Source organism: Vigna umbellata, chromosome 9, assembly GCF_029865625.1.
Source record: "Vigna umbellata cultivar VRB3 chromosome 9, Vumbellata_1.0, whole genome shotgun sequence".
Lineage (NCBI taxonomy): Eukaryota > Viridiplantae > Streptophyta > Magnoliopsida > Fabales > Fabaceae > Vigna > Vigna umbellata.
Genome location: NC_142173.1, coordinates 40,500,390 through 40,520,460, shown reverse-complemented (window position 1 = coordinate 40,520,460; position 20,071 = coordinate 40,500,390). Strand labels below are relative to the sequence as shown.

The window sequence follows — 20,071 nt, the reverse complement described above, 5'->3', positions numbered from 1 at the left end:
ACCAACGAAGCTTCTCACCTCCGTGACTGAACGCGGACGTTCCCATTCCATAACTGCACGTACCTTTGCTGGATCTACCGAGATCCCTCCAGCGGACACAATATGTCCAAGAAACTGCACCTCCTCCATCCAGAATTCACACTTGGACAGTTTAGCATACAACTCCTTCTCCCTCAATATGCTCAGCACTGCCCTCAAGTGTTCTTCATGTTCGTCATTGGTCTTAGAGTAGATGAGTATATCATCTATAAAAACGACCACAAACTTGTCCAAGTAAGGTCTAAATATGCGGTTCATGTAATCCATGAAGATGGCTGGAGCGTTCGTCACACCGAACGGCATCACTACATACTCGTAGTGTCCATAACGAGACCTAAAAGCAGTCTTCTGAATGTCATCCTCCTTCACTCTAATCTGATGATATCCAGACCGCAAGTCAATTTTCGAGAACACAGTGGCCCCATGCAATTGATCCAGCAGGTCGTCTATCCTTGGCAAGGGGTACTTGTTTTTGATGGTCAGCTTGTTCAATTGTCTGTAATCTATGCACAAACGAGAGCTACCATCCTTCTTTTTCACCAAGAGCACAGGCGCTCCCCATGGTGACACGCTCGGTCTGATAAATTGTTTGTCCAAGAGCTCTTCAATCTGCTTCTTAAGTTCAACCAATTCTGCAGGCGCCATTCGGTAAGGTTGAACAGATATAGGGGCTGCCGTGGTCACCAGGTCTATGGTGAATTCCACCTCACGCACAGGAGGCAACCCTGGAATTTCTTCTGGAAAAACGTCTGAAAACTCCTCCATAATGAACGTTCGTTCTTTACTGCCCATGACGGACGTTCGTTCACGCCTCAATTCTCCAAGCTCTTGATCTTCATGCGTCAAGATCAAGAAGCAGCTCGCACCTTCCATTATATCCTCCTTTAACTGGCCGAGCGTTACATTCAACTCTTCACTCTCTTCATCCGGAAACACCAACTCTTTCTTCCCACAATCTATGAGAATGTGATTGGTAGCCAACCAATCCATTCCTAGAATCACCTCCAAACCTTGTAGAGGTAGGCAGATGAGGTTAACCTTGTACTTACGCCCTTCTACTTCAATAGGACACCGGACGCACATAGTGGACGTCCTAACCTCTCCCGCTGCTGGTGTTGACACCACCAGATCAAAAGACATTTCCCTCACTTCTAATCCCAGTTTGCAAACGCACGCCTTCGAGATGAAGGAATGCGTTGCTCCCGAATCAAACAACACGCAACAAGAGGTACCAAACACAAGGCAGGTGCTGATGATGAGTGTACCTGAATTGGCTGCCTCTGCACCAGTAATCGCATACACGCGTCCAGCTGCTTGGGCTCGTCCTCCTCTAGCCTGATTTCTGCCAGCATTCGGTGGCCTCAACACAGCTCGTCCACCCATGTTGCACTCACTCTCCAAATGCCCACTTCTTCTACATCGAGTGCAGAATTTTCCTCCCATGAGTTGAGGGCAAGACGAACGATAGTGTGGTCCTCCACACTGGAAACAAGTAACGGTTCCTGGCTGCCCGGCAGTGATCAACGCTCGTGATCCACTTGCATTTGACTGACTTGGACGAGCGTAAGGAGTACTTCTCATGTTGGCAGTACCCCTGGATACAGTCGGTCCTCTAGTCACCTGTGGCTGCTTCTTTTGTCGTTCCACTTCTGCCATATTCTTCTCCAGTACTTTGGCTCTTTCCACCATGGCAGGAAATGACCGAATGCATAAACTTGATATCAACACCTTCAAGTCGCTCCTTAATCCATTCTCAAATTTCCTACACTGCCACTCTTCACTAGTGGCCATAAATATTAAACCTCAACAACTGTTTGAAAGCATTGGTGTACTCTGATACAGATTTTCCCCCTTGCACCAACTGAAGAAACTCTACTTCCTTAGCATAGCGAACGCTGTCTGGGAAATACTCTTCATAAAATTTGTTTCTGAAAACCTCCCATGTGATAGGAGCATGAGTGTCGGTCAGGATAGCCTTCACACTCGTCCACCAGTGGCTGGCCTCACCAGTCAACAAGTACTCAGTAAACGCCAATCTGTTGTCGTCAGGGCACCTCTTTGCATTATAAATCTTCTCAATGTCCCGCAGCCAATGATCTGCCTCATCAGGAAGGCATTTTCCATTAAACTTGGAAGGATGATGTTGAAGAAAGCTCTCCAAACTCCATTCTGCAGTAGGCGGGGCAGTGTTTGAAGAAGATGCTCCAGGCGCACCTCTAGTTGCAGCCAAGATCTCCATCAACTGCCTTTGCGTGTTTTCAGAATTGACACGCGAGGCCTCCAAACCTTGCATAGCAGCTTGGTTTTGCTGCATCAGGGTAGCGTTTTGCTCCAGCAACGTGGTGTTCTGTTGATGCAGTCGTTCAACTACGGTTTCCAACAACCTAGCGTTGCTGGACGTATCGGACTCATTCGGTTGGGGAGGAGGAGGAAGTCTAGGCGCCATTAGTTCTCTGGATCAGAGAAAAACGAGCGTTAGTAAAGTTCGAGAGTTAAAACAATAACTCATTAAACATGTAATAAGCACACAGCAAAAACACAGTGCACTCATAACCCTACAGTGTCCCTTAAAAGAACAAAACTGCTCTGATACCACTAATGTAACATCCCAAAATACAATAATCACCATAAATCAGGATTAATTACAATTAACAGTAATCATAAACAGTCTTTGCATTAAATCCAGAATCAAAAGCCGAACGGCAACAGTATAGGGAACGCGTATAACGCATACGAATGAAACCAAGAGTAAACGTTCTTAGATAAATTCACTAACGTACGTCAAAATACAGTCAGAGATGGTTAAGACGAACGGCCTTACAAAATAATTGGCCGAACGTTCATACTATACTAACACGCACAGTACTATTCTAACGAGCACTCTAAGGCTCGGCCTTTACTTCAACCTCCACCAGGTTAGCTTCATCCAAATTTTCTTCTTCCAGCACTTGCTCAAGGGACGTACCATCATCTGCTCACATCCACAACGGACGATCATTGCATTTGACAAGACGGAGGTACATGGACAGTAGACAACACAAAGGAAATGCAAGGGTAAGCTTATAATATTTAATTTATACAATCATCACATACATTTATCATTCAATCCACTCAAACAACATGTAAGCTTATCAATCCACAATCATATAGATACGTATATAAAAGACAGACCGTCCGGACTGTATGAACCGTGTAGCTACAGGCGTCCTTGCACCCGAGTGGTGTGGTAACTGTATTGCACTCGACAGCTGCCACTCGAGGTTAACTCTATCCAAAGTACCCCTAAGGAATAGAGCCTCCTGCCATTCACACACATGAGTACTCCCTTCTACGTGAAGATAAGTATCACGGAATATCAGGATGGACCAAGCCAGCATTAGCATGCCCACAGTCATACTTTACAAATCTTCAATAATCAATCATGTCTGAGACGTTCCTCCTTGGAACGCTCGTTAAAATCCATTTCCGATAATTCGTTCAAAATATCATTCGTCCATATTACACATTTCTCATATTCACATTTTCATTCTGTGTTCCACTCTCTTAAATTCACGAACGTTCATCACTCAATCAATAGGGACTAACATTTTACAGTACTCCTACCTCCTCGTTTCTGAACAAAAGAAACGAACCATTTATCCACTTAATACGTTTCAACACTAAAGATTTTGAAGGTACTGATCTTAGAAGATATGGATGATACTTAGAAAAATTTTAAGTATAAAGACTCCAGGTAGAATCCAAAGGATACAGTCAGTAAGAAAATATTTAGATACACAACCAAATATGATTTGATTTCAGAAAAACAACACTGCCAGTCAACGAACGAACGTAAATTAACAATTTGGACGAACGCCAGTGACGTTCGCTCAGAATTCAATGACAAGGACGAGCGTTCAGTTATAAAACCGAACCCTCCTTGGACGAACGCTGGGTCAATGACCGAGCCCAAATCAGAACGAACGCTTGGTATAAACCGAGCGCTATCTAGGACGAACGCTTCGGTATAAGACCGAGCGCCAATTGGGACGAACGTTCAATATAATGACGAACGCTCTGTAAAACGAACGTTCGACACAAGGTCGAACGACATTAAGGACGAACGCTCGACTTAAGGCCGAACGTCACGTATTTATAAAGTTTCAAATATTTATCTATACTGAGCTGAACCGAACGCTCATTCACAAAAGTGGGGACGCTCGTTCTCGAGCAGAATTCTTTCCAAATGAAAGAATTCCAATCTAAGTTATTTTAATGAAAACCGAACGGTCTAATACCGTACAGTGACGAGCGTCATTTAGCAAAGGGAATGATCTAAAATTTCAGATTTTCACAAGCTTAACAGAATCTTCCAGATTTCAAATTTATAAACTTTATACTTTCATTTCCAGATTTAATTCACCTCAAACGTTCTCATCATACAGATTTCGACATTTTAATCATTCCAACCACACAATAACCATACTCCATTCATACATAATCAAATCAACATGCATTTAAATCAAATTCAACATCAAATATAATTCATACAAGCAGTGTTCGTTCATGACAGATCCATCCAAACTAGAATTCATATCAGATATCAGTAACCATTCATAACAGCTCAACTTCATATTTTTCACACATGCAATCCAGATTTCACAACAAACGAGTACAAATTAAACATATAAGCTTCCCTTACCCGGATTGGAATTCAAGCTTGACCTAGAGGTAAAATGGCTTCGTCCAACTACGTTTTGCCTAGGTCCTTGACTCTTCCAGAACAAAATCTAACCACAGATTTCAGAACACTCAGAATACAAGTTTGCATGCAACTAAAAACCCTATTTTTCCAGAACCCTAAAGACGAGCTACGGAAAGGGACTTACCAGTTCCAGTTCTTGAAACTGTTCGGTCCAGTGGATAGCTCTCAATGCAGTGGACGTTTCTACGGTGCAGGAAATGGGATCGGAGAAGAAGGTAAGGAGTTATCGTAGAGAGAAGGTGGTCTGGTTCTAGAGAGAAGTTGGAGAAGATGAAGGGTTTGATTTCTGAGGAAGAAGATGAGTGATGCAGGTGAGCGGAAGGGTTTTCGAAAATCACTTTTGATCCTTCCAATTCCAGACGAACGAGCGTCTCACTTTCGGACACCTGTAACTCCATTCTGACTTCCGAAGCTTCCAACGTGACAAGTGGCATGCGTGCATGCAGAGTTTAGTGCGTTTTTAATGCACTGAGTGTGTGACGTGGTGCGTTTTTCAGAGAACGATGTGACACGGTATTAGTGCACAGCAGAGGGATTTTTAGCAGATTTGAAATGGGATTTAATAGGGTAAGCATTGATTATAATGTGCATAAATCTGGTTTAACACAGAATTATTCTTGCTAATTATATAGGGTTTTACAATAGACAATTTGAAGAAGTGACCACCGTTAGTTATATCAGAAAACAAATTAAAAACATTAGTTATGAATTACTAAAGAGCGAAGGAAACACAGAAGTGTAAAAGAGCACATTGCAGAGTGGAAGCCTTTCTCGTTCTGAGGAAAATAGGAAGGCTACACTGAGCTTTTGAAATCTGACAATATACTTTCATTATTCATAGTACCTTCCAACTTTGGTTTAACTGTCTATTATTAATTGTGGAGAACACACTATTTTCTTTTCTTTTCTTTCATTCAAACAAACTTTATTATGGCTTGTTGGAACTTTGACTTGTGTTAAGACAGGTCAATTATGACCGTTATTATAGTGCTCATAATGTGCGATTAAATGACTTTTTTTCTTTTGCTTTTGGATCTGTGGAGAATTAATATTATCATTAATACTAATATATATGACTATTGTTTCTATCATTACTCTTCTTGCAGAAGAAAAAGAGAGGGAGAACACAGCTGAGAAAGAATAAGAAAGATAAATGCGATAAAAATCTCATTTCGAAATTTCCAAAATGCATTTTATGCGTTCCGAGAGGCTCTTTCAAGAGCAAATTTCATGTGAAAATTCATTTCATTAGAAGGTTTTATATATCTTTCACAAATTTTATTTTATAACTTCTGCATATTTTAATTAAATTTAAATTATTTTAGAAATTGATTTTACAGGTTCTTGTTCCTTGGAATTCAATTTAGACATGAATAATCATTATTAGTAAATAAGTGAATATTACTTTTTGTGATATTCGGTAATGCAAAGGCACAATAAAAATTTAATTAAATTAACTGTAATGCAAAATAGTTTATCGATCTATTGGAATTAATCCAGTTTTGGAATGATTTTTAAGATAGTTATTATCAAATTAAGTTAGCAAAGTCACTGATTTCTGATTGAACGATCAATATTACAACAATGATTAGTAGTTATGCTTTGTTATAAAATATAAAACAAAAATGATTTTGTTTTCAAACCCAAGAGCTGATTAATGGAGAACGTTCACAACATTAGGAAACAAATTCTAAAGAACAAAAGCAATAAACTAAAATGAGAAATCAGTAATATCATTTCTTACTTTAAGATAATAATTTTACAAAGGGTAATAGTGACGTAAATTTTATTAAGGAGAGGGATACAATAGGATTAAGAAACTAATGGTTGAGATTGGAATATAAATCAACACACTCAGTAAGGGAAGATATAATAACTTTATTGCTAATGAGGTGCAATGGGTGTTATCATCATTCTATGGAGTTGGAATTGGCGGAAATGGTTTCTTGAATTTGGGATCAAATGGTAGTTTAGGAATAGACTTCTTCAAGAAAGGCTTTGGTTTTAAGAATTCCTCTGACTCAATGGTAGGGATAGGCTTAGGAATTGGCTTAACGAAAGGTTCTGGAACAGGTTTAAGAACAGGAATTGGCTTAACAATTGGCTTTGGAACAGGTTTAAGAATAGGAATTGGCTTAACGAATGGTTTTGGAACAGGTTTAAGAATAGGAATTGGCTTAACAAAGGGTTTAGGAACGGGTTTAAGAATAGGAATAGGCTTAACAAATGGCTTTGGAATAGGTTTAAGAATGGGAATAGGCTTAACAACAGGAATTATCTTTGGTATTGGCTTAACTTTGGGAATAGGTTTTGGGAAAATACCTTTGAATTTTGCTTCTTCACTGGGAATCGGTTTTGGTGTTGGTTTCTTATACAATGGAATTGGAATAGGTTTGATGAGAGGAAGTGGCTTTGGAATAGGTTTAGCAAATGGAATTGGTTTAGGAAACAATCCTTTGAACTTTGATTCTTCATCACCATATCCTTCTGGATTTACCTTTTCTAAATCTTCATTCACAACCATCCCATTCTTGTTCACTTCATTTCCTGCATAAAAAAGGAAAAAAAAAATATTAGTTAATTAATACACACACAAACACTGGTCTTATATTATGTCAGTATCTAAAATTAGTGTCTAAAAAAAGTCATACTGGTTTTTAAATGTGGTTATTAAAAGGAACACATTTTTTATGCATGAATGACAAACAAACATCATATACAGAAATGAGAATGATTTGTATAATGAAAAATTGGTATTTTCAATGTGTTTGAAACCTTATTGACACGTTACAGAAAAGAAAACGTCGTATAAAAGCCTAAAAAGGAGTAATGTGTAAACCTGAAATTTGAGTTGTGGCCAAAGCAGAAGTAGCATAACTGAAGGTGACAAGGAGCAACAAGGGAACCCAGAAGCACAAAAGTGCAGAGTGCAGAATAGAACCCTTTGTCATGGTGTTAAGGCTTGAGTCATAGTTGTTGCATAATCATACTATTTATAATACTTAGCTTGGGATTAGTTGGTCATTGGTCATTACATGCTATGAAATGCACTCCGAAATTTTAGATTTGGTTTCGGATTATAATGTGGGTGGTTGCAACTTTGACCTATGTTTGAAGAGGTGAGAAGAGTTTAATAACACCGTTATTGTAGCTGTGTTAATGAGGAATGCTGTCTTCAATAAATGAGTCTGCTGGGTAACATGTTTCTTTTTCTTTTGTGTGTTCAAAACTGCATAACTTCAGAAGGTTCGAATGCAACATGACAAAGCAGATTTCATATATTTTATTGTATACACTTAGTGTAATGCTACTGTAGAAGCTTCTTACTTCGTTTATTTTGTAGATTTTACATTAATATTAATGAGGTACTACCATTGTTCACTACATCACCAGCTACTGTATCATACACTTCGACAATCATAACTATAAAACCAGTAACTTTACGACTGAGTTATCTTGAAGTTTATTTTCACTGTTGTTCTTACCGAGATCTACCGAATCTTAGAGGAGAGTCAACAATCTTTGCAGACTGGGTTGTTGCTGTTGAGTAGTTTGAACTGAGCTAAAGAAAACATAAAAGAGATCTATCTAAAAAAAACTCTTATGATATTTTAGTCAATAAGAGAGTGTGATAAAAAATTAGGAAGAGTATTTAATAATGAATAGTGTGTGTTTGCTTACTGTTATAGAGTGCATATATATAAAATATAATAAGATTATAACAATATAACATAAAAATAATGTAATGGTAACTGAAAATACTAAAGAACTTAGGTTGAAACAGTGCAATCCAGACCTTATGTTTAGAAGTTGGACCTCCTTATTTGAAATGGTTTTGGTCCTCGATTTACCTAAGGTTGAGATTAAGGATGTAAGTTGAATCCAGCATGAATAGTATATACTCAGCTATATGATTTGCAATAAAAGAAAAGTTTATCTGTTATCTATTTGTTATCTATTATATATTTATTTAAAAAATACTTTCGAGTGTTTTAAAACATATAGGTATCTATAAATATTTTAAAAAAATATTTTATAAATTTTTAAAATAAAATGTAAATAAAATTAAAAAAATATAATATAAACTAAAATTTAATTTTAATAAACTATAAATTAATTTTAATTTTAATTAAATTTAACTTAATAAAATTACAAATTCAATTTTAATTTTAATTTTTTGTAAATAATGAATATTCGAAGATACAAATAATAAATAATATAATATTTATATCTGATATAAATGAGTATAAAAATATCTACTATTGCAAGTAATAAATATTTGTTTATATTATCTATTCATCTAAGATTTTATCTACAAGTAAACACGAATATTTTTTTATTCCTGAGTATGTACAACAATCAAATGACATGTCTATTAAATCAAGAACATTTTATTATTTGTCAAACGACTAAAAAAAAATTCATTAGCTAACAAAATTTATCAATAATCATAAAAATTTGTCAGTAAAATTTTATCCATATATATATATATATATATATATATATATATATATATATATATATATAATATATATTATATATTAATATATATTATGATTTGCTCTTTTTCCTTCTTATCCTTATCCTCTTCTTTTTTTTATTCTTCAATAGTACAATTTTAGAGTTTTGAATGACACATACAACGACACGATGATATTTTTTTTTTAATTTTTACAAGCTTATAGGTTGTGATTGCTAAAAAACCGAAGTGGTATACTCATTTTTTTCTTCTATTAGCGGAGAACCGAGGCCAAAAGGTGTGCCAAATTTTTCAAATATTTTAGTAGTCATCCATCAAACATTCACTTCCTTTAATGGTTGAAATTGAGTCCGATGGTTTTAAAGTTCACTAAAATTTATTTGACCATTTTCATCTACAACCACCCTATGACCTAATTTAGTGTTATTTCGTTGTAATATTATAAGTGCTCTAATTAAGATTTTAAATTCAATTTGTAGAATTGAAATCTTGTGTAAATATAGTTATATCACTTTCACACAAAATTACAATTAAATAGCCCACCTCTTCAATATGTCAAATGGAAATACTAATTAAATAAAAATGCAAACTCAGTAACATTTGTTATTTTAATTAACATAATATTGAGAACTTCATTAATGAAAAACATCAAGTACATATATATTTGGAATGGAGTACACAAGAGGGGTACCAAAGGATTATCCAAATTATGATTGAGGTTGAATTAAAGATGGGGCCACATATATAAAACCATTATCCTTATATTTTGAAGAGGTAGAGTGTGATTTTAAGGAGCTGGAATTGGCTTCTTAAAAGACAATGGTGGTAGAAATGGTTTCTTGAATTTGGGATCAAATGGTAGTTTAGGAATAGACTTCTTCAAGAAAGGCTTTGGTTTTAAGAATTCCTCTGACTCAATGGTAGGGATAGGCTTAGGAATTGGCTTAACAAATGGTTCTGGAACAGGTTTAAGGACAGGAATTGGCTTAACAAATGGCTTTGGAACGGGTTTTAGGATAGGAATTGGCTTAACAAATGGCTTTGGAACAGGTTTAAGAATAGGAATTGGCTTAACGAATGGTTTTGGAACTGGTTTAAGAATAGGAATAGGCTTAACAAATGGTTTAGGAACGGGTTTAAGAATAGGAATAGGCTTAACAAATGGCTTTGGAATAGGTTTAAGAATGGGAATAGGCTTAACAACAGGAATTATCTTTGGTATTGGCTTAACTTTGGGAATAGGTTTTGGGAAAATACCTTTGAATTTTGCTTCTTCACTGGGGATCGGTTTTGGTGTTGGTTTCTTATACAATGGAATTGGAATAGGTTTGATGAGAGGAAGTGGCTTTGGAATAGGTTTAGCAAATGGAATTGGTTTAGGAAACAATCCTTTGAATTTTGATTCTTCATCATCATGTCCTTCTGGATTTACTTTTTCTAAATCTTCATTCACAACCATCCCATTCTCTTTCACTTCATTTCCTGCATAAAAAATGCAGTTATTAAATAACAAAACGAATGAAGTTCACCAGGATTAGTCTATAGTTTAATATATTTTGAAAACTTACTAAAAAAACCTGATATATGTGGAAGAAGAATAATAAGCACAAACCTGAAATTTGAGTTGTGGAAAGAACAGAAGCTAAGTTGAGAAGGAGCAACAAGGGAAAGAAGAAGCACAAGAGTTTTGTCATTGTTAAAAGAACTAATGGAAGCTAAAAGGAGAAATGTCTGAAGGCTTGAGTCACAAGTTTATGCATAATCACATTATTTATAATGTCTAGCTTTCAGGATTTTTCTTAACAGCACCTACAAAAGCTTTGAGTTGATTTGTGAGTAGTCATTACATGGTTTGAAATTTTAGATTATGTTAATTAGGATGATAATGTGGGTGGTTGCAGCTTTGATGTTTGTTTAGAGAGGTCAATAGTCTTTAACACCTTTGTTTTTGGTGTGTTAATTAATGATGGATGCAGGCTATCAGCTTATAAATATCAAATATAAGAGTTTAGAAATTCTATCATTTTTACAATTACACAAACAGTATTTTTCTTGCTATAAAGTTTTCTACCATTCAGCATTTTTGTTCTCGAAACAATAAAAAAGAAAAGAAACAACTAATTTGGGAGGCTCAACATTTAATGAGCATCGATGCATTATGACAGCAGCAACAACAACGGTGTTAAACACTTTTGACCTCTCTAAACATATGACAAATTAAGAGTTTGCAAAACCAAGTATTCAAAGACATCATCATCCAAGAACCAAAATTCAAAAACCATCCATATTCTTAAACCTACGCCATTGCCAATTCCTAATCCATGATGATAAATAACCTCTCAGATTTTAAGGTTAAACCTTACATATTCTACTACCTTTTAGACATGGAGATACACCACATTTCAATTTCGATAATGATTGCATGATCCTTTCGTACCCTTCTTGTGTACTAGATTTTTCCATCTGCATAATAATAACATATGGTTTTATTAAAAAGGTAATGTACACTCCACTTTTTAATCTTCAACTACTTTATCACTAATAAAATTAAAAGAGAAAAGTAAATATTAAGTGTTGAATAGATATAAAAAAATCTCACCCATCCCTTCCCACGTCATTTTCCTCCTAATTCCAGAACAGAAAAAGAAGAGCTAAGACATCGTTTCCCACTTAAATAGTTGTAAATATCACCTATTATGATAGGTGGACGGATGTCTCTCTTAGAACATAAGACATAATATGATAGGTAAAAGAATTACGTCATTTTATAAAAAGTGAAGATACTGTTACAAGTAAACAGAATTACATTATATAAAATTAGATATATTATAATAGGTATAAACAAGTATGTCAAATATATTATAACATATAAGAAAAGGATAGGTTTTTCAGATACGTTATAGAGAGTAAAAAAAATCTATGACCCCGTAAATACAAAAGCAAATAAAAAAATTAGTTAAATTTTAAAAAAAATGTCACTTTAAAAGACAAAATTAGTAAAATAATTATTTCAATTTAAAAATACTTAAAAGTTAAAATTGAAAATAAAATATATACAAAACAGAGGATCTCTAGAAATATTTGAAGTGTTTGGATCAACTTATTATTTTATTTGTTTTTTTGAGTTAAGTATTTTTATTTTTTTCAAGTTAACACAGCCGAATCCATTAATATAATATACCTTAATTTATTAGTAAAAATTAATATATATTTATAATAGAAAACTTAAAATACTCTGACTCACTTACATATTATGTAATTACATTGTTTTCCATCTCCATTAGCTACGCAATGTTCTTATAAAAAAATATATCAAAGTGGTATTTTTGTGTAGAATCGAGTTCGTACCATGTACAGAGTACTTTTGTTGAAATTATTAACTCAATAAAGATAAATTAAATCTAAATGCAGTTCATGCCCTTCAAAAAGCGTTATTTATTATATACTTTATGTATTGTAGAGTATCTTATGTATGGTAGAATATCTGAGTCGATCGACTGACAACCCAAACGATCATCAAGGATAAACAAATCACACAATAATGAGTTGTCATATAATCATTCCCGAACGATCGTCCATCCGCTAGACAGAGCAATCGTCATATCATATGCTCATCATTGGCGCTTCTAACATCAATCATCCCGCGATCGTCTTTTAATCATCCAGCGATCGTCTTTTAGTGATCGTCTGTTGATTAAACCAAATGCTCAACATTAGCTCGCAGGGTCACGTCAACCCAGTCAAAGGTAGGAGTCAACAGACGTTCGGTCAGTTTTAGTCAAAATGGATCTTTTAATCCTGATAAACCAAATTAAGAATAAGCGGTTAGAAATATCTGGCCATGATGTCGCAAACCAACTAACCCAATATCAAGTACAACTAAGCGGTTGTGTTTTTCAAGCAGTTAAGTTTTCCAACCAACCGGATTTTCAGGTAAACGATTTATCTTACTGTTAGGTTAAATATGAAAAACCAGAAGGAAAAAAGGTACGTTTTCTGAATATCAAGAGAGAGGAGGAGGATATATTATTTCTTCTATTATTGGACTAAGAAAGTTTTATCATTCCCTTTTTCTGACTTGAGCGTCGGAGTGTCTGGTACCCGCTCCATTCTGTCTGAAGATTTCTAGGCAAGAAGAAGACGTAAAGATAACTACATTGTTGAAAGGATAGGACGTGACTCATCGGATTCGCATCTCGACCTCAACTATTATACCGAAACACTTTATAAAAACAAAATTCAAGAAAAATTGCGTGCATTAAATATCCTTTACACAATGAAGCATCCATCACCCTCTCGGTCTCAATTTGTCATTTTCATTTAGGGTTCTTAAATTTTATTCTTTTCTTTACTGACAGTCTTATTTTTTTTCGCCATTAGGTGGGGTTGATACTTTATAAATATGTCGCAAAATAATAGGAGTGCAAAAATACATCAAAAGTATATGAAGAACATGGCTTTTTTTTAATAGAATGGAACCTTTTGAGATGTTACGATGTTGTTGAGATAAAAACAAGTTTTCCAATGTGTTTACAAAATGGAAGACAAGGATTTAGGATTATTAATGTTGTGAATATCATACAATGAGATAAATATGTTTTAATTTTCTATTATATAGTTTCATTATAAAAAAATTGTAATTATTAATTTTTACTTTCTACTGATAAAAATAAATTTATGGTGAACACAAATTTACTTATAGGTTTTAGAATTTAAATTATTAATGGATATTTTTTATCAATAATAAATTTATTGATAAAATTTGTTAATAAATTATAATTTGTATATTGATAAATATTTTCATTGATAATTTGTAGTTTGTATAATTGGTAAAAAGAAATTTGATATATTCAATAGTAAAATAAGTGATAAAATATATATATATATATATATATATATATATATATATATATATATATATGACATCATGCTTTCGACTCTTAAATAGTTTCGTGACACGATACCTATTAAGGATATTTTTATTTTAAAATATAAAATAAAATAGGAAAGTAAAATTATTAGTTTATTATTAGATCTTATAAAAGTGAAAAAATAGGGAAGATGCTTATGTGTTTATAATTTTCTTTTAATCAATTAGTTTAGCAAAGAAAGGATCGGTCCGTTTGTTGTTACAGCGTGAGTAATGAAGTAGGGGGGACTTCACTACCATATAGTTAGATGAGTTAAAAAATTTAATTGACTTTTTTCTTTAAATGTTATTTTTTATTTAAATATATATTCTTTTAATTATATAAATGTTTTTTTTTAATTTTTAATTTTTAATTAATTAATTTATATCTCTAATCAAAAGAATTATTATTTTCACACATTAAATTATTTTACTATAACTAATAAATAAAATTTAATTAGTAAATATTAACAATTGAAATTAAAATAATATTTTATATGTACACTTTTCAAATAATATAATATCAAGAATTAATATTTTTAACTATTTTTTATTTTAATTTTTAATTTTAAAAAAGTACAATGACATTAAGTGGTGTGATTGTTAAACTTTTAAGGTGTAAGTCTAATAAAAAAAATGTCAAGATCCATTATGTTTCTAATGTATTTATAATTATAAAAAAAATATCAATATTAAAATTCTACAGATTTATTTATGCAAATAAAGTTAAAAGTAAAGAATAATAAAGCTCATTTAATTAACAACGACAAGTATAGAAATTTACTATCTTAACTTTTGAAATGTTGTCAAATATATACTTTATCAAATTACTTGAAGTTGTCAAAGTGGAGTCATAGACAAATCATTGTCTACATGATATTATTGAAAATAATCAACATAGGAAAAACATTTGTAACAGTGATATTATTCAATGTGAGGCAAGCATAATAATACCTAATTAGAATATAAACTTTTTATTTATTTAAAAAAATGGATTTCTCCCTTACCTAATTAGAATATCTCGAATCACATATTTAAGTTATTGCGAATGTGATTTCGGTCACTAAAATTATTTGGTTTGTTTTATCATTAAAAAATTATGAATGGAAGAGAAGCAATCGGTAGACATTTTCATAATTATAATTAATCTCTACCCCACTTCTCTCTTATATATAACTCTTATTTTTAAAGTGACTTTTTTACTATTTTTTTTTTAAATATGTTTGTAGTTGATAAAATTAGACATAAAATTAAAATTTATTTATATTTAAATTTTGATATATTTTAACTTTTAAACTTTTAAAATGGATGAATGATTTTCTTAATTCATCGATATTATTTATTTGTTTCCATGTTAAATAATGTTTCAAGTTACTGTTAAGTCCGGAATGTATGTGTAAATCGTTCAAATTTCCATATGAAACATTTTGATTAAAAATATTATATTTATTTATTTTAAAATTTTAAAAATAAATTATATTAAAGTTTGAAAAAAAAACAAATTTAAATTTAGTGTTAAAATTTAAAAATTAAAATCACCTTTAACTTTTTTTCTTACTAACAATAATAAATACAAATCGAAAAATATATTAACTTTTTTTTACCAACAATAATAAATATAAATCGAAAAAGGAATAATATTATCTCAATTCTTATTAAAAGAAAAAGAAAAAAAGAGAATGTTCGTCTGACATATCTAGCATTTATTATAAGACCCCAACATAGCTTCTCGTGGAATATTTTTGTGCTATTGATTTCATTCTTGTGATTGTGTAACCTATGCTTTTACAGACATATACATAAAAATTGGAGTGGTTGTAATCAAACTGAGTTCAATCACTCATTTAGAGAAAAAGAAAGAACATACATTAATAAATCTTTTTTTTTTATCTTTTAAAGATTTATCGAATATAAACATTTGAGGTGTTTCAATCCTGTACATTAGAAAGTAAATACATAAATTACAGAGAAGTTCTAAATCTATCTATGTATGCATAGTGTCGTTCCCTTTGAGGAATTTGTTTGTCAGGTTGTACTATAATATTACACCCGTCATATTTAATAACTCAAAACTGCTATTTCTCAATCCTTTATATGAATGTTTTTGAATTAGACGATCCCAAATATTTCTATATCAATATATCAGTAAAAAATAGTAGCTATAACTTCTATAATTTTACATCAATATTTAATTTTTCTGATAAACAATTATACTCAAACACCAGTCAGGATATCAGAAAGCCATTTGTATAATTTTATTGGACGAATAGAAATTGTAAAAGATAAACAAATTTAATTCATTGAAATCAAGCATGAGTGTATGAGTACTTTTGTTTGCTAAATACGTGCAACTAATTCCCATATGAAATATATTTAGATATATAGATGATAGTAGAAAATTTTCTGAATAATTGACCACGAATTTCTTCATCATTGATGCCATTATATATTTAAAAACAAAAGCAAAAAAATATTGTGCATTCAAAGATATTATGAATTATACGATTGTTTTCTATTTACATACTCTATATGCATGCGAGCATATTTCATTATGCATTATCTAACCTAGATATAACTTTTCTTTTCCACCTTCAACACATATCACAAAGAAAGCATTTGATTACTCTACATTTTCAAAACGATTCAGAGAGGGAAGTTATAAACATGATATCCAACCCTTAAAGTTAATATAATTTAATTTTAAAATAACAAAATATTAAGTTAGTTTAATTTTACAAGTATCATGCTTTCTTTATTTTTTATTCCTTTTTGTCGAAAAATAAAAATTTAGTTTAATTTTAACGTGTTAAAATTATGGATTGCTGCAATTTTTTAATGGCATGTGATCAAGCTAAGCTGAAAGGGGAATCACAAAAAATATCAAAAATGCATAGCTAAGCCAAAAATAGAGAAACATGTTATTTCTATTCTTGGAATAATACACATAACTGATATACAACATTATTGAAACAAATGCATTTACTGCATAGCACACTGCACAACATGGGTGGGATAGGGTTTATACAGAAACGCCATTGATTTCTTAGAACAGGCGTGACCATAATGCAAATAATAGAATGGATAACATTTTCTAACCATGACATTGTTTCATATAATTAAGATTCTATAATCTTATGTGGTGTGGTTTCTCAATTTTGGGGTGAAGTGGAAACTTATAAACTAGGGTTTTTGAAGGCATAAAGAATCATGACTATGGTTTTCAAGGGAAGTGTATCGGAATAGGTTTGAAAAACGGAATTGGTTTAGGTATGGGTTTAAAAATAGGAATAGGTTTAACAAAAGGAACTGGTTTTGGCACAGGCTTGATGATAGGAAATGGTGTTGGAACTGGCTTGAAAACAGGAATTGGCTTATAAAAAGGTACAGGTTTTGGAATTGGCTTAATCACTGGAAATGGTGTTGGAACTGGAACTGGTTTGAAAACTGGAATTGGCTTAACGAAAGGTTTTGGAATTGGCTTATAAACCGGCTTTGGAATAGGCTTGTAAACCGGAACTGGGACTGGTTTAGGCTTGTAAACCGGAACTGGTTTAGGATGAGGCTTGTAAACCGGAACCGGAACTGGTTTAGGCTTGTAAACCGGAACCGGAACTGGTTTAGGCTTGTAAACTGGAACTGGTTTAGGATGAGGTTTGAAAACAGGAACCGGAACTGGTTTAGGCTTGTAAACTGGAACAGGTTTAGGCTTGTAAACCGGAACTGGAACAGGTTTAGGCTTGTAAACCGGAACTGGAACTGGTTTAGGCTTGTAAACAGGAACTGGTTTAGGATGAGGCTTGAAAACAGGAACCGGAACTGGTTTAGGCTTGTAAACCGGAACTGGAACTGGTTTAGGGTAAGGCTTGTAAACCGGAATGGGTTTTACAAAAGGAATTGGTTTTGGAACAGGTTTAAAGAAAGGTTTCTTGAATAATGGTTTGTGATGGTGAAAAAAGAACTTTTCCTCTCCATAGTTTTCATTTAGGGTTGTTTTTGTCAGCTCTTCACTTTCAAGCTTCCCATTTGTGTTAACTTCAGTCCCTGATATATAAGAAAAATGCAGAAGAACATGAGATAATTAACAGGGATAATATTTATGAAATAATCAATTTAAATTTCATATAGGTGGATGAATAAAATAAATTAAATATTCAATGAAGTCTCGTGATATAATTAGTGATAAAATAATAGATTAAAAAAATCATTATATGATTAAATTTATAACACAAAGTAAACAAGATTAGTCCAGGTATAAATTAAGTATGATAAAGAGAGATAGAAGAAAGAAAGAAAAAATGAATCTGCAAAATATTATGAAAAAAAAAAAGTGTACGTAGGACCAGTTTTTCTCTATGATCACATGCATTCGGGTGCAAAATTAAATTGAATGGTGACAATAATGAATATAATATCAGTCAAAGACAATGTATTGATCAGTAGTTTTAATTTTCATTTGCTCAATGTAGATTTAAAAAAAACAATTACTTTGTAAAAAAAATAGTAATATATCTGATGTCTAGAATATAAAATGTATTCATTCAACCATATAGGTTTAATTGCATTAAGATTAACATAATTATCTAATACTATAACACTTTTTTTAATAAAAAGACTTTTTTGATCTTTTAACCATTAAGTACTGATTAACATTTGTCAGAAAGTAGAAGGATTACCAGCAAAGTTTTAAAATTATTCATGAGAAAATTAAGAATGCATATTACTTACATAAAAATGAATAACTATTTATTAAAATAACAATTATTACTGTTTTTTTTACCGAATTTGGAGAAATAATATTTGAAATAGATTAAACTGATCGTTGACATGTGATCGAGTTTCGAATCGAAAAGTTTATCTTACAAAAATTTTTTCATGATAAACTTTCGTGATGATTTAAAATTCGATTACATAGCAACAATCAAGTCAGTCTATTTCAGAAATTACAATAACAATTATTACTATTTTTTTACCGAATTTGGAGAAATAATATTTGAAATAGATTAAGCTGATCGTTGACACGTGATCGAGTTTCGAATCGGAAAGTTTATCTTACAAAAATTCTTTCATGATAAACTTTCATGATGATTTAAAACTCGATTACATAGCAACAATCAAGCAAGTCTATTTCAGAAATTATTCAACCAAACTTAATAAAAGCCTATGTTCTTATGATTGTTATGAATATTATTACTGAAAAGGAAAAACAAGAAACCTGAAACTTCAGTTGTTGCTGCAGCAGCAACAGCATAGCAGAAGGTGATGACAAGCCCAAAACGCAAAATCGCGTTTAGCAGAGAATGTTTTCCCATTGAGCCACACCACGTTGTGCCAACGAATGCTGAAAATGGAAAATGGTGTGAAGGCTTGAGTTACGCTTGCCCCATACCTTCATTATTTATAATACCTGGTTTGTTTTCACTCTGCATTAAATGATTATTATTTCTACATTTTCACATCTGTGATTATCATGCTGCAATAACAATCCAAAAATGTTGTTGATTTGACTTTTATCTCTTCAGACAAGATCATGAGAAAATGTGGTTGAGAAAGAAACCCTAATAAAGTGACTGATTAGGTTTTCAACAAGACTAATCATCAACCACGTAGCAAGTAATTACATTGTATGAAGGAATTGACATTGTGCATTAAGTGTTGAACTGCATTTTTGTGTGTGAATGTGAGAGTTTAGATTTAGTTAGTGAACATTATTGGTAGTTGGGAGTGTGTTCAAGATTTTAGAGTTTAACACCGTTTTTGTAGCTGAGAATGTATGATCGGTGTTCGCTCTAATAAATGAGCCTCATAAATTAGGTTGGTTTTTTCATATTGGGGTTTTAGAAGAATATTTTTGCATCCAGCTAGGGATGCTTTAGAATTTCTTAGCATATGAAAAGAAAAG

General features: G+C 32.5%; 4 protein-coding genes across 4 annotated transcripts; all 4 read right to left on the bottom strand.

Annotated features, from left to right (window-relative positions):
- Positions 1-1,819: 1,819 nt before the first annotated feature.
- LOC148193535 (uncharacterized) lies at positions 1,820-5,217 on the bottom strand. Its single transcript, XM_088099444.1, has 2 exons — positions 5,160-5,217; positions 1,820-2,208 (listed from the first exon to the last, which is right to left on the bottom strand). The coding sequence occupies exons 1-2, from the start codon at positions 5,215-5,217 to the stop codon at positions 1,820-1,822; spliced, it is 447 nt and encodes a 148-aa protein (XP_087955570.1).
- Positions 5,218-6,490: 1,273 nt separating this feature from the next.
- On the bottom strand, positions 6,491-7,734 carry LOC124847016 (uncharacterized). The gene is made up of 2 exons (XM_088098661.1): positions 7,623-7,734; positions 6,491-7,330 (listed from the first exon to the last, which is right to left on the bottom strand). The coding sequence occupies exons 1-2, from the start codon at positions 7,732-7,734 to the stop codon at positions 6,699-6,701; spliced, it is 744 nt and encodes a 247-aa protein (XP_087954787.1). The 3' UTR covers positions 6,491-6,698.
- Positions 7,735-9,882: 2,148 nt separating this feature from the next.
- On the bottom strand, positions 9,883-11,009 carry LOC124830349 (uncharacterized). The gene is made up of 2 exons (XM_047304025.2): positions 10,876-11,009; positions 9,883-10,745 (listed from the first exon to the last, which is right to left on the bottom strand). The coding sequence occupies exons 1-2, from the start codon at positions 10,955-10,957 to the stop codon at positions 10,051-10,053; spliced, it is 777 nt and encodes a 258-aa protein (XP_047159981.2). The 5' UTR covers positions 10,958-11,009; the 3' UTR covers positions 9,883-10,050.
- A 6,058-nt stretch (positions 11,010-17,067) lies between these two features.
- On the bottom strand, positions 17,068-19,551 carry LOC148193534 (uncharacterized). The gene is made up of 2 exons (XM_088098660.1): positions 19,385-19,551; positions 17,068-18,213 (listed from the first exon to the last, which is right to left on the bottom strand). The coding sequence occupies exons 1-2, from the start codon at positions 19,479-19,481 to the stop codon at positions 17,393-17,395; spliced, it is 918 nt and encodes a 305-aa protein (XP_087954786.1). The 5' UTR covers positions 19,482-19,551; the 3' UTR covers positions 17,068-17,392.
- Between the last annotated feature and the right edge of the window lie 520 nt (positions 19,552-20,071).